This window comes from Myotis lucifugus, unplaced genomic scaffold, assembly GCF_000147115.1.
Source record: "Myotis lucifugus unplaced genomic scaffold, Myoluc2.0 scaffold_754, whole genome shotgun sequence".
Classification (NCBI taxonomy): domain Eukaryota; kingdom Metazoa; phylum Chordata; class Mammalia; order Chiroptera; family Vespertilionidae; genus Myotis; species Myotis lucifugus.
In genome coordinates this window covers 110,985-125,856 of record NW_005871802.1, presented here as the reverse complement: position 1 = coordinate 125,856, position 14,872 = coordinate 110,985, and the positions used below count along the sequence as shown (strand labels likewise).

At 41.4% G+C, this 14,872-nt stretch overlaps 1 protein-coding gene across 6 annotated transcripts in view; it reads left to right on the top strand.

Annotated features, from left to right (window-relative positions):
- LOC102442215 (cytochrome b5 reductase 4) overlaps positions 1–6,233 on the top strand; it is a 76,483-nt gene extending 70,250 nt beyond the window's left edge. For 4 of the 6 annotated variants that reach the window (XM_014448075.2, XM_023746899.1, XM_023746900.1 and 1 more), the window contains 2 exons: positions 4,789–4,953; positions 5,828–5,945. In XM_014448075.2, coding sequence (XP_014303561.1) covers positions 4,789–4,953; positions 5,828–5,882 — 220 coding nt within the window. In that variant the 3' untranslated portion in view covers positions 5,883–5,945. Of the gene's footprint in view, positions 1–4,788; positions 4,954–5,827 lie in introns of those variants that run through there. The other 2 variants (XM_006106055.3, XR_002827044.1) reach the window with 2 other exon arrangements.
- The last annotated feature ends 8,639 nt before the right edge of the window (positions 6,234–14,872 follow it).

Below are 14,872 nucleotides of genomic sequence, written 5' to 3'. Positions count from 1 at the left end.
ACGTCCGTTAGAAGACTCATCTATCATGAATTTCCCCCTAGCGGTCATATACGCTGTGCTGTGTGTATTTCCACGCGATCGTGGCCTTATAACCTTGTGTAGGTGACTATTATCTTTTTTATCTCCACCCCTGTGTTTATGCCAGATAAAAATACCAGAATAATGGGTCGACAGTCCCAGAGCGAATTGAAACCTCTTGACTCAACTGGCAGCAGAGCCACACTCCAAGTGGCCAAAGACACGCATGTGGCTCACGAGCCGCAGTTTGCCAACCACTGCTCTAGAAAGTGAGGAATATTGCTGCCAGCACACTCACACTGGTAGTGTCCTTATTTTTGCTCTGGAAATGACGAGGTCAGTGGTGGAGCATACTGGAAAGAGAAAGAGAGAGGATTCCAAGCAACAAGGGAGTGGGGCACAACAGACAAGTGATTATGTCCCTATTTATATGCACACTGATCACGTGCCTCACTTCAGGCATCTGTGTGCTCATTTGCACAATGTGCTGGGGAAAGATACAAAATGAGTAGGACTGCCCTAGTGGGGCGTTCTGAAGAGCAGCAGTGCCTAGGAAGTCCGGGCTTTGGGAGGACAGATCGCATGTTAGAGAACTCTATGTCAGAGAATCCCATGTTAGAGAATTCTAGGAGAAGAAGTAATCCTGTTTGTGAGGGGAGATCAGAGCTTGTGGAAGAAGTGGCTTCTGAACTGGGCTTTGGGAAATGGCATTCCATGAACAGGAAAAGAAATTTGGGTTATAGGATTTCATGAGCAAAAAAACATGAGGGCCAGGATGTTCAGGGCATTTTAGCAAAAGAGCAGAGTCCAGTTTTGTTGAAGTAAATATAGTGCATGAAGGAGAACAATGAAATAACTAAAAATAAAAACATAAACTTTATGTGCATATTAGAAGGAATCTTAGTGGTAATCGCTTCTAATCCTCCTGTCTTACAATGGAAGAAACAGACTGGGCTAAAATCGGGTGATGGGAGACTTTGAATATAATTCATATATTAAATAAATATGTATTAGATGGATATGAGAAGGCCCAGCAACACTGGGCAGCGTACCTCCCTTTATGACAGGCTCCATAGACAATGGCCCACTGAGTTTCTGTACTCTGGCATCAGTATTGGGATGAGCAGTTTGTTATTCCCCTTTAAGACAGCAGAAACATAAGTAAATCAACAATGTGCCTTAACCCCTTCCCACCCCCCCCTCCCAGCTTGTGATAATCACAGATATGTGGGCCCCTAGTCTGGACTCCTGTACCACTTTCTGTTCCTCACAGATACTCCTCATATGGAGTGTTTCATAGAATGTTCATGTGTTCTCCCCTAAGGGCTCTGTCATTAAAAAACAACAACAACATAAAAAAAACCTTTGAAAATAACGTGTATCATATTACCTTCTTTAAGATTTACTCGGAACTTAGCATATTTAAGGCTTTGAGAAATTCTAAATAAATCTATTTAACTTTTTTTTAAAAAACAACCCAGTATCCCAAATTTATTTCATAGTTGAACTTTTTTCATGGAATACCACTAACATCTTGAGGAACACTAGTGTTTAATAGATTCATTTTGAGAAATGTTTCCAGAACATGTGCATTTTGTATAACTTTAACTCTTAGCTGTTTATGTTGTAAGCTATTTTTCCCGTGAGAAAATACCAAGTTTTCCTGCTCTTTCTAGTAATTTCCTTTAGCTATTGAAACCAGAAAAGGCTGGGGCCCCCAATACTATGAAATCCTCTTCTGTGGGCAGTGACAAACACTGAAGCTGTTAAAGCTAAGACAGTGTAAGATGGGGTCTGGGTATTAAGGAGAACTGCTGGCAATGGTATGTCAGGTGGATTAAGGCTAAGGCTGTTAGAGCAGGATTTTAGACAAGGTATAAGGCCAGTATTTGGAGCTGTCCCACTGAAAGTGGAATGTAACGGGACATATGTAAGGAAAACAACAGAGGTAGGTGTTTGAAGCTGATTGGCTAGAGGAAAGTTAGTTGTTGGATGATGGCAGGCTCTGCCCATGTGCCCTCAGGCCTCACCTGTAATTGCGCTAGACAGTAAGTTGGCCTTCATTCAGAACACTTCAGGAGAGGTGACTGATTCCGCAGTAACTATCTGCATCTTGATGTGGTATAAGAAATCCTTCATTAAAGTATTCTTGAGTCTTAACTTGGGATTGCACCTGCTCCAGTTAAGCTCTTTTCTAGTCCTGTGAAGGAGGAGATAAGCAGGATAGCAGGCTTTTTACAAATATCCTTAAAAATTGCATGTATGCCCCTCTTCACTCTTTCTATGGAGTTAAGTGATAGGCCAAGGGACCGTTATGCTAATAAATACGAATGCATGAGAAGTGTACACCTTCTTTATAAGGATCTTGGGTACTTATCACTCTTTAGCAGATGCCTGCAGAAATTATGCCACTGACTAGGCTTTTTTTTTTTTCTTTAAAGCATCTCAGTAAAGGAAAGTTATATTTTCAGATGACAGGAATGCCAGTATATAAGACTTATGTATCTTACCAGTTTTATTCCAGTGATTTTTATTTTTAATTTAACAAGGTAATTGCTATCTTTGATCTAATAGTCTATGTATAATTGGAAATGTCTTAGGATAGTGGTTCTGCAGATGCTTCTGGGTCCCCTTTGATGATCTGATGAGAGCTGTGGACCTTCTTCCTCGGAAAAGGCACTAGGGAATTCACAGCCATTTTTATGTGTCATTTCATGATGCCAGCCTATGGCTTTGTTTTTCTATTGACAGTTTTTATTTTTCGTCAGTACTGATTCTTTGTAAGCAAATGCCTTATTCACTCAACAAGTATTTTTATGCACTTACCTTGAGCCAGGCCTGGGTACTGCATTGAACAAGACAAACAAGGAACTTGCCTTCATGGAACAGTAAACAAATACTACATTCCAAAGTTATTGAAAACTATCTTAATTTTATATGCTAGAAGGGAAAAATAAGTTAGTGAAAAAATATTTGGGAGGTTATTTTGTGTAAGGTGGATTAGTATACAGGGTGGAGTAAAAGGTGTATGTGAGTATGCAAAACCATTTATTCTTGCATTATTTATTAATTATTGTATTTTCCATATGGGCAACTCTAAACCTACTTTTGCCCCACTCTGTATCTGCTAAAACTAAATGGGAACCTTGTAGGTAAGAAATAAAACATAATTCTGTAGAGCTTTTTAAATATAAAGTCAAAATATTAGAATTATAAGAGATGAAGTAGTATTCGCAACTTGTTGCACAAATGGACAAATAAAGCCTAGAGGTGGGGCTAGGTGAGAGCTGGGCCGGTTCTCTGCCCCCGCTGGCCCTCTGAGTTGGTCTGTGTGCTTGTGCCAGGCTCCTCAGTTCCTAAGAACCTTAACCCAACTGCAGCACAGCGACCTGAGCTGCTGCACCACCTCATCCTGTTTCTGTTCTCATATCTGACTCCCAAGGCCCTTTCACAAGAGACGCTGTTCAACTTTGTTTTAAGGTTGAGATTAATATGCAATTAAATCCTTCTACTCTTGAGAAAATATGTCAGTTACTCACTGGAAAATGTGCAAATGCATCTGATCCAATGCTATTGAAAATGGTAAGAATGACTTGTGTTTTGCTAAAATGGAGCAAAGGGAACAGGCAGAACATACAATTTTGAATCATTTACCCTTCACCAGCCATTTGCTGAACAGATTACAAAACTGTGGTGGGAAATGATCTGTAGTCACATTGTGAAACTTGGTTTGATGTTCTTCTTTCTCATTTTAATTCTGAGGGTTGAGACCTTTGAGACAGCAACAGTACGAAGTCAGATAGGCTCTTGGTACCCTTCCTTTTTTCCCCTACCTTTCATTCCATAATACTTGAGTGCTTCCCATGTGTTGGCACTAGGGACACAGTGATAGCCAAAGCGAAATGGTCCCTGCTCTTATGGGGCTTATGGTCTAGTGGGGAAGGTAGACATTAATAACATTATCATTTTGGTGGCCGCATACTTAAAACCTGAAGTAAGGTCTATAAAGAAAAGAAAAGGAAAATATTTCTACAACACATATAACAAAGGACCCCAAAGGCCACAGTGCTTCCCTGTGGAAATGGTGCTTAGCTGAGAACTGAAGAATGGGACATGATAACAGCATTACAGAAAGAAGAAAGAATGCAAGTGTATGGCAGTGAAGACTCAAAGAAGCGGACAAATAGCTGGGAGATAGGTCTTGAGGATGTGGATATGGGGGGAGATGCAGAGAGAGGTCCTCAGGATAAACCCCAGGTTTCTGGCTTGTGCAACCAAGTGGACCTTGGCAGCATCCACAAAGAACGTCAGGTGTGGGGCAGAGAGATTGTAAGATGAGGTTGAGGCCTTTGAGACAGCAACAGTACGAAGTCAAATAGGATGCTGGTTATACGGGTTTAGAACTCATGAAAGGTTTGAGTCAGAGATTAAAGTGCATGTCACTGATGATTGCTCTTTACTTGACTTACACAAGCAGAGTATTAATAGGAATGGGTAATTCTTTGAGATCCCTTTCTAATGAGTGCAATAAAAGATGCCAGATTACTCCTCTTTTCTGTAGCAAAAGCTAATCCTTAGTAAATATGGATTTACCTATATGTTTTTGTTAAATCTTTGTTTATAATCCATTGCAGAGCTTTTCTAGCGAGTGTATCAGTTTTTACATATTATATCATTTTCAAGAGAGAAAAAAGATGTTTTAGTGAACTTGAGACATGCTAATCATATGTTAAAATAATAGACTTTTAAAAAATGTTTTTCTCCCTCTAGATTTGATGTTGAATTTGTTCTCTCAAAACCTACTTCTGAATGGAATGGGAAAAGGGGACACATTTCTTTAGATCTTCTTTCTGAATTTTTGAAAAGAAGTTCAGACAAATCCAAAGTTCTCATCTGCATTTGTGGACCAATGCCATTTACAGAACAAGGAATGAGGTGAGTAGCAACGTGGTAGAAAAAAGAATCCTTGGATGTGAAGTGCTTAGCACAGTGACTACATACAGTAAGTACTAAATAAATGTTTATTATGTTCAGGAACATTTTAAACAACCATTTCTAAGATTTCAGTCTCCATTTATAGTGTTTTCCAAGTTGAATTACCCATAAGCAGTATTTCTACTTTTTCGGTTCAGAGGAGAGAGTAAAGATAGAATGCTGTGGGGATTAACTCCTTACTTTGAAAACTGGTGAATAAAGGAGGAAAAAAATCAAGCATTATGTTGCCTTTTCTATATGAGCTGTACTACAGGGTAACCACATAATAAATGAGAAGTTTTTCTTTACAGAGTTCCTGAGCTTATAAATGAAGAAAGAATGATAGGAGTAGAATATCACCAATTTCAGATCCTAATGAACTACTAATGGATAGACCATAAATCATGGATAATTGTTAGTATCCCAAAGGAGAGGCAGTCAGGTATTATGTGCCTCCTAATGGGAGAATACTACCTATGAAGTAGTCTTGTCAAAAAGAATTTGACCTGACCTAGCCTGTAGATTCAATTATTAAGTTATGGACAATAAGAGGATACAAGTTCATAATATTAACATTTATCACAGCGATGCAGCAAAATGAGGACTGTGGGTGACTCAGCGCGTAAAGATCTGATTTTTGTTGGATAAACTGCAGTACACACACAGAAAGAGAGAGGGAGATGAAAGAGAATCTTATTAAAAGTGATAATTGGGGGTTTTTTTTACAGTACATTGTAAATGAGGAAATTAAAAAAGTACTATGCTTATGATGCTAAACTTTGATGTTACTTCTTTACTTTCCCTAAGAGACTTGTGCTTTGTATTTGTTTTTCAGGATGCTGCATGATCTTAACTTTTCCAAAGATGAGATCCATGGTTTTACTGCATAATGAAGAGCTGTCGTCTTTTACTCAACTGTTTTATCTAAATTTGTGATGGCTTAGGGTTTTTTTAAGACAACATTTTTGTATATACTAAGAGGTTAACCGGACTCCAGGCTTGTTTCTTAAATGAAATCAAATGTTCCGTCACTATGGAAAACCTGTTGACTTTATTTTATACCATAACTTATTTTACTACTGATATTTGACCTGGAAAGTCAATCATGACAACAGACACATGCAGGTTGTTTGTTGAGTCACAAGGTTTCTTACCGTTTAAATTGTCTCACTGTTCTATGATGAGCTCTTGTGTTTTATGACATGATAAAGTAAATGATCATTTGGATCATGTTTCTATGCTGTAAAATGTCTTAGCAATACAGACTAAATTTTACATTGCACTGTTAACTCAGGAAATGATCATTTATGTTATTGTTATTAATATTAAAACATGGAATGTTATACCTTATTAAGTGATTTATGTGTGTGTGTGTGTGTGTGTGTGTGTGTGGCATTGAAACAAAGTAAAATAAAAATATACTTAAGTACTTTTTAATCTTTGACCTAGAAATGTGTTTGAATGCAACAATATTGGGCCCGTGTCTACGGGAAATTTTAAAAGGCAACAATAAAAGATCCTGGAGCTGCTTAAGTCAGGTGTGGTGGAAAATTTAAAAGAACCTTGGCAGCTGGTTTTATTCTCAGCCCAAGCCAGAGGCATTGCGAAAGAGAACGAAGATGTCACTTCTGGTCCCATGGCCTAATCCTTTGGTGCTATGGAATGGGTTAAGTGTAATTGTTGCTGAGCCCATCCAGACCAGCAGGGAAAGTGAAGAACACAGCCAGCTGCTTCCTCACAGCTGGCAGTCGGCAGGGAGCCCCCCTCCGTTCTGCCGACTCTCCCTCCCTGCTGCTGTGTGCGCAGCTTCAAATGCCTTCCCAGGTTGGGATGCAGACAGGCTCTCAAAACAAGTCTTTGTGCACTTTCATGAGGAAACTGTTGAATGCAAAGGTGACTGTTGCATAAGCTAATAGATTCTTCAGTCTCTTTAAGATAGCAGCAATGTTTTCACAGAAATAGGGCGATGGGAGGGGTCTCCAATTTCCCTGCAAATGATTTTGCAATAGCTCAATCTTCACTGAATGAGTGATGCACCCAAGTGGAACCCGGCATTAATATTCCTCAAATTGTTAACACCAGCTTATGAAACTCCTTGTGTACCAGTGGCTGGTTGAACTGTCATAATTTCCTGTGCCTCCCTCTTATTTTTTTTTTATTGAATTTATTGGGGTGACATTGGTTAATAAAATTACATAGGATTCTATAATACATCATCTGTATATTCTAATGTGTGTTTACCATCCAAAGTCTAGTCTTCTTCCATCACCATTATCCCCTCTCTACCCCTCTCTACCACCCTTCACCCTCTTTCCCTCCCCCACCCCCCTTTCCCTCTGGTAATCACCATGCTGTTGTGTGTCTATGAGTGGCCAGTCCTACCCACATCACCATTTGCCCAGGCAGGATCTACCGTCCTGGGCCAGCAGTGCTCCTTGCTGGCTAACAGAAACATTCTCTAGCTTCACACCTCCCTACTGCCTCCTTCTTCTCCTCTAAGAGGGATCATGTACTTTCTGGACACTTTCTCATCTTTTCTAACTCCTTCCTATTTTCTCTCTCCTTCAATCCTTTTCTAATTACCTCATACAAATGAAATCGCCTGTTACTTCCTATGTGTATCTCTTCTTCATTCCTTTTCTTATTATATTTTAAAGTAAAAGAAAACCCATAAGCATCTTCTGGGTTATCTCTTGCACTCACATGATTTTATCAACCTATATGTTAATAATTCCCAAATTGAGAATCAGCTGAGCTTCAGTTTCCAATATCCACTTACCTGCTGGATACCACCTCGATATTTCTTCCACAAGCCCCTCAAACTCAACATGTCCCACACTAAATGTACACCATGATCATTTCTCCCCAAGTCTATCCCTCCTCTTAAATTCCATCTCTAACTCACTGGGACTGCTTTCTACCCAGCCAGCCTTTCTAGACCCATTGGTTACCAGCGTCTCCCTCTCCAATCTGATCTCCTACCAGCTGACCATGCCTATCTCCCCTCCACTGGATTAGTACAGGAGCCTAATAATTGGTTTTCCTGTTGAATTGTGCTCTCACTGAAGCCCACTCTCCATCCCAGCGTGTTCTAGCATGCCTTGGAGAGAAAATCCCCTAAATAGAGCCTCAGTCTCCCAATATACAGTGTGCCACAGAGGGAAGTAGAGGTTGTCACTATTGTGCTTGAGCAGTAAGGAAAGAGAACTATATTCAGTCACTTTTGCTTAAGAATTCTGCTTGCTTGCTTTTTTTTTTTTAAAATGTGTTAATGTATTAGTTTTCTATTGCTGCCAGGCAAATCAACACAAACTTAGTGGCTTAAAATAACAATAAGAATCCCTTTATTATCTTCCATTTACCTGGCTTAGAAATCTGGGCACAACTGGGCCCAGCGGGGTCCTCTGCCCAAGGCCTCACAAGGCTGGACCCAGGTTGTCAGCGGGGCTGGGCGCTTCTCTGGAGGCTGTGGGAGGCTGGGCTTCCAGGCTCATTCAGGTTGCTAGCAGAACTCGGTTCCCTGTCGCTGTAGGTTGAGTTCCACTCTTCCTTGCTAGCTGTCAGCCTTGGACCAGTCTTTGCTGGTAAAAGCCACCCACATCCCTTCTCAGGCTGTCTAAGTGCCCCTCCAGCGTCGGGTATCCTCGCATGCGCCACGGGCCTCTCTCGCCCCAGCTGGAGAAAGTTCACTGCTTGTGAGGCCTCACGTGATTAGAGGCCTCACGTGATGAGAGTGGGTCCACCCACATCACCCGGGATGATCTCCAGATTTGAAACTCTAACTTCTCAGCTGCTATGTCTCTTTTGCCATTTAATATAACATTTTCAAAGTTGTAGACATTAGGGTGCTGACATCTTGGGGGAGCCATTCTGCTTACCACAGTCCATAAAGAACAGAGAGGAACCTGTCCAAGGTAAGATAATTGTGTTTTGTCTAGATATCACTTAGGGCCCTCGACGTGCACCTCAGTGTCAATGGGAGTAGTGAGACGAGCCTTCACACCCCAGAATACAGGCATACCTCAGAGAGATTGCGGGTTCGCTTCCAGACCACTGTGATGAAGTGAGTCTCGCAATAAAGTGAGTAGTAATCTTTTTGCTGGTGGAGGGTCTTGCCTTCAATTTGTAAGAAATGCAACACCTGTGAAGTACAATAAAGCGGCATGCAATAAAACAAGGTGTGCCTGTATCAGCTTCATTATGCTGGTCAAGACCTGGCTATACCCTCCTCTGTGGTGCACTTACTCTGCCACATGAACTTGACCTAAACTACTTTGGGGCTGTTCTGTTGATAACCACAGACCCCCCAACTTTGGACCAATGAACCAGACCCCGTTTGGTCTGTAATATTTCCAATTGGGGCTAAGCTATTGAAAAGGAAAAGTGAAACCTCAGCCTGTCCCAGTCTCTTGCTATCTTTCTGCTTTTTGTGTGTGTTTTTGGTTTTTGGTTTTTTTGTGGGTGAATTATCTTCACCCGGGGTTGCCAGTTTGGCAGGCCTCAAAGCAATGCCAGAGCAAACTATCTCAATGCAAAGACGTGTTTTCTTTCTCCGTTAAAGTTCCCTTCTGTTGCCCGGTCCCCACTCATGCAATGGAGGCCCTGCGTTGGGTGCAACACTCCAATACTGAGCCCTGGAGTGAGGCAGTGGTTCCACACCGGGAAAGCAAGCTGAGAGGACCCTGGGCTGCCGCCCCCACCCTCCAGCAAGTGCTGGGCTCTTCGAAAGAAACTTGCTATTGTCCCCATCCCCAACATTCAGGTCCCAGTCTTTTGGGGGCTATAATATTTCATTTTTCTTGAATGAAATGATTAGAAATGAAATTGCTGGGTTCTATGGTAACTGTATATTTAACTTTATTTTAACCCTAATTTATTCTGTGTATATTTCTAGGCCTAATGTATTCCAAAATTTGTGCAAGAGTAGGCCTTCCTTCTCCTGGCTGCCAGCTTCCCTATGGCCGGCAGGCACCCAGGACCCGGGCTTCCCTCACAGCCTCGCCTTCGTCCGGAAGGACGTCCGGTCTAATTAGCATATTATGCTTTTATTATTATAGATTCTCACCAACTTTGAATTATTAATCTTTTAAATTTTAGTGTTAGTGCTATCTGATTGGGGTTTTGTTTTGTTTTTTGTTTTTTTTAAATATATATTTTATTGATTTTTTACAGAGAGGAAGGGAGAGAGATAGAGAGTTAGAAACATCGATGAGAGAGAAACATCGATCAGCTGCCTCCTGCACACCTCCCACCGGGGATGTGCCCACAACCCAGGTACATGCCCTTGACCGGAATCGAACCTGGGACCCTTCAGTCCGCAGGCCGACGCTCTATCCACTGAGCCAAACCGGTTTTGGCTGATTGGGGTTTTAATTTGCATTTGTCTGATGTGTGATGATATTGAACATATCATCATCATGTGCTTATTGCCTTGGTGTATTATCTTTTGTAGGGTGTCTATTTAAATCTTTTACTATTTTTAAATTGGATTGTTTTTCTCCTTGTTATGGAGTTGTAAGCATCCTTTACATATTCCATACCCAAGTTCTTTATCAGATATGCTTTTTGAATATTTTCTGTTGTGTGACAGTAAGTCATATGTGTGCTTTCACAGCTGTTAGTGTGTAGGGCATGAACAAGCTTAGAGACATACACCAATTTAGATTTGAGCAAAATAAAATAAATATTAGTACAGAAACCAACTGTGAAGTTGACATGTGGATGACAGATCCTAGGGGGAGAACTCTGGCAGCAGATGAGGGGACGTCTGGAGGGGACAGGTCTGGGAGGCAGTCAGCCAATGGGTTGACAAGGCACCTTCTGCTCTGCTTCTGTGGGGAACACAGTAAGTAAAGGAAGTCATAACTGTAGCCATGAAGGCAGCAGTGGGGCGGGGGGGGGGGGTGGCGCGGGGACAGACCATTTCCATGCTGTAGCACATACCGTCTGTTGCTTTGTAGCTACAGGAGACTTGGAGGTAAACCTGAAAATGCACTGGTAACTTTTTCGAATTCAGAGAGCTTGTGTTCTGACTTAGGATTTTCTAATTAGCCATCTCAGCCCACGGTGATTAGAATAGCAAGGGGAGTGTTTGTACTGTAGTGTTTGCTGAGGCAGCCTGCGTAGATTCATTATGGACAATTTCCTCTCATTTAGAAAACGTGGGAAAAGCAGTTATTTGTGCTCTGCAATTGCCCTTTAAGCATGTCTGAGGGAAAAGCTACTGACATTTTCAGTAAAAATAGATTCAGGTGTTTGTTATGCTGAGGATTTCTCACTTTCTGAGCAAGTTAATGTTTTATTTATATAACAGTTGTCACAGGCAATTCTCAGACTTGCCACATTCTTGTGCGGTTTAGAAAAAATCACAGAAATAATTATGCAGCATGTAGATTTTCATCGTTAACGTTCAGATATTAAGTGTGATGTTTTTAAATATAGATACGTACATTTTTTAATCTTTAATTTATTATTGTAAACCTTCAGTGAGGTGGGAATTCTGCACAATAAACTATGAAAAGAAGGAATACTCTTCCTCACCCCGTTAAGATGTGGCAAAGAAAACAGAAACAGGAGGCCCAAAGGCGAGAGTCCCTGCACTTAGCAGGGTTTTAGGAGGAGCACAGCACAGTCAAAAGTAACAGGAGATACCGCCTGCTCACCGACCCTGGAGCTCTGCCCCTTGTGCTGGGTGATAGAAAAAACTTCTGGTTGCCTGGACCCACCAGGCTGGCTTGGGCCGCAGAGGCCCTTAAACTGGGTCCTGGCATGAGGTGCTCTGTGAGATGGAGAACAGCATTCTTGTGATGGTGTTTTCAGCCCTAAAGTTTCTCCTTTTTGTTCTTTCGGCCATGAAATCTTACATATATTATATATACGGATTACATAAATCATGTAATCTAATATTTATATAACGCTTCGCAATTGGCAAAGCAACTTCCAACAACCCTGCAGTGGTTACTGATAAATGTTTAACAACCAGTTTCCACGATGGCCCATGTCAGCGTGAGGTGACTGAATGTGGAGTTGGGAAGAGATGGCACCATTGGCTCTGCCCAGTGGGTAACAGTCTTGGGAGCGGTGTGGACCAGCCACTGTGCGTGTTTGCATTAACTCCCTCAGACATACTCAGTGAGCTGGTATAAGTACTCTCTTTTGCAGGGACGGCTTACAGAAGCTAAGTGAGGTGAAGTAGTGGAGCCAGGACTAGAATTCTGAGGAATATCTTTATACACAACACATTGCTAGCGTGTATCAGTATGGTGGGTACATTTATAGCACAAAAATGGGCAGATGCAAATGAACTCCCTCTCTGACCCGCAGGAAACAGTAGTTTCACACACTAGCATGGCACTGGAGAACTCTTTATCCAGAACCTTACTATACACGACTTTCAAACTGAAGGTCAAAATAGTGCAGTGGTTATGAAATCAATTTTGTGGGTTGCAGCAATTTTGTGAGTGTTACATTTTTATGAAACGGGACTGAGTAGAAAATACCAGAATGTATCACACATCGTAATTATAACTGTTCTTCTTGAACCTTGTTTTTGTTATATGTGTATATTTACCTATGTACACAAAACTGTGTGGTTTGGATTGCAATATGAAATAAATTTCATACTGTGAGTAGTTGATATGAAAAAATGTGAAAAAGACTGGGCTGCTTGGTCCTTTCATGTATGATTTGAAAAGCCATTCTGCCATATGTCAGGTTTTCACATGTGAATATACTGATACATGGGGTCTCTATTCTGTTCATAGGTCTGAGTCTGGCCCCGCCCTGGGTACCACATTGCTCCATTCTTCTGGGTTTAGGGAAGTCTGTAAGCTGCTAGGATGAGGGTTTTTACCCTGAAGTTCTTAAAAATTGTCATGTCTGTACTTGGTTCTTTTCTCTTCTCTATGAATTTTAAGACAAAGTTGTCAAATTCTATGAACAATACTGTTGGGATTGTGACTGAATTGCCTCAGTTTTATAGATTATTTGGGGGGAAATAACAGCTTTATAATATTTGTTCTTCTTATCCTTGAACATGGTATATATATATCAGGTCCTCAAATTACATTATTTCATTCATTGTTGTTTTGTTATAACATTGATGAAATGTCATAGGACAGCGGTCGTCATCAGTGGTCTGCAGGCCACTGGTGGTTGTGAGGTCTGAAAGGTTGGCGACCACTGGCCTGGAGGGCCTGGAAGGGTGACATTGTCCTGTGAGGTGAGGGGGTTTGCCTGTTGCTTCCGCAGGAGAGGAAGGATGGGGAGCAGCAAGATGGCAGGCATCTTTGCAACCTAGAATCCCCCAAACTTTAGTGCAGTGTGCAAAATCACAAAAGTCTGGTGAAAGGAGATTCTGGTTTTGTTTATGTTGTGGGGTTTTGTGTATATGCGGCAACTAATCAAAGTGTTGTGTTGCCCAGCTGGCATGCCTCAGTGGTTGAGCATTCATCGACGGATGAACCAGGAGGTCACAGTTCGATTCCCAGTCAGGGCACATGCTCAATCCCAAGTGTGGGGCATGCAGGAGGCAGCCAATCAGTGATTCTCTCTCATCATTTATGTTTCTATCTCTCTCTCCCTCTCCCTTCCTCTCTGAAATCTAATTTAAAAAATATTTTAAAAAAGGTTCTGTGTTATCCTGGTAGACATGGCAGGACTTGAGCAACCAATCATGTCCTTTATAGACAGGCAGCTGGGAAAAATATGAACAGGTGAGCAGTCAGAAATTCTCAAAACCATAGGAGGTCTCTGGGTTCTCACTTGCCATGTGTCCTGTGCTGGATGTATGTTTACATAAATATCTGCAGAGTAGGAGCCCCTTGCTAAAGCCTAGCTTACACTTTACTACATGTATGTGGCTTGACAGCCTACCTTTAATCCTTGCTGGCCCAAGGGCGAACACAAAATGAAAAAAAAAATGAATCTTAAAGAATGTGGAAAAGGACACTATATACATTGTGATTGTAACTTTGTAACAACTATTTATAGGGAAAAATTAAGAAAATATATCAAAATATGAAATCAAGTGGAGTTATAAGTCACTTTCTCTTTTCCCTTTTCAAAGATTCTGTAATATGGTGATATCACTTTAGTTTTACATTTTGAATAAGTACTTATGAAGACTGCATAATAATGTGAGGAACTGTTCATGATAGAATGCTAAGTTGAAGAATTAGAATTAAAGCAGTACTTCACAATGTCTGCAGTAACGTAAAATAAAAATGTAATATGTGTAGACAAGTAATGGAAGGGCTATTAAAAACTGTCACAATTAGATTTTTCTGGGAAGCAGACTCTGAGTCTGAGTTGGATTCAAGGTGTTTATCAGGTGGCCCTTAGGATCAACACCTGTGGGAAAGGCCCAGCAGAAGCAGGGTGGGCAGAAGGTGAGGTCCAGCTTCCCCCATTGGCCAGAATACCTGTCCTGCACACTCCCACCCCACTCAGTCATTGGTAGTGGACTGCTCCAGGCAGGGGAGACCCTAGGACAGGCAGGCTGCTGATAAAATGCCTGATAGCCACCAATTCCTTCTTTGAAGGGGAACCTGAGCCACATATGTCCATATCTGGGACAAAAATCTACACTAATAAAAGAGAAACATGGTAATTAGCATACGACCGCTACCCTTTTCATTGGCTAATCAGTGAGTATATGCAAATTAACTGTCAGCCAAGATGGCGGCCGGCAACCAGGCAGCTGGAAGCGAACATGAGGCTTGCTTGCTTCAGTGAAGGAGGACTCCAACGTTCCCCGCCTGACTTGCCGGCCTCTGAGCTTGCAGTTTGAAACTTTGTAACAAATATAGAAGCTAAACAAAACTCCGGGATCTCAGAGCTGGAGTTATACATTGTTTCGATTATAGAACGCAAACAAACC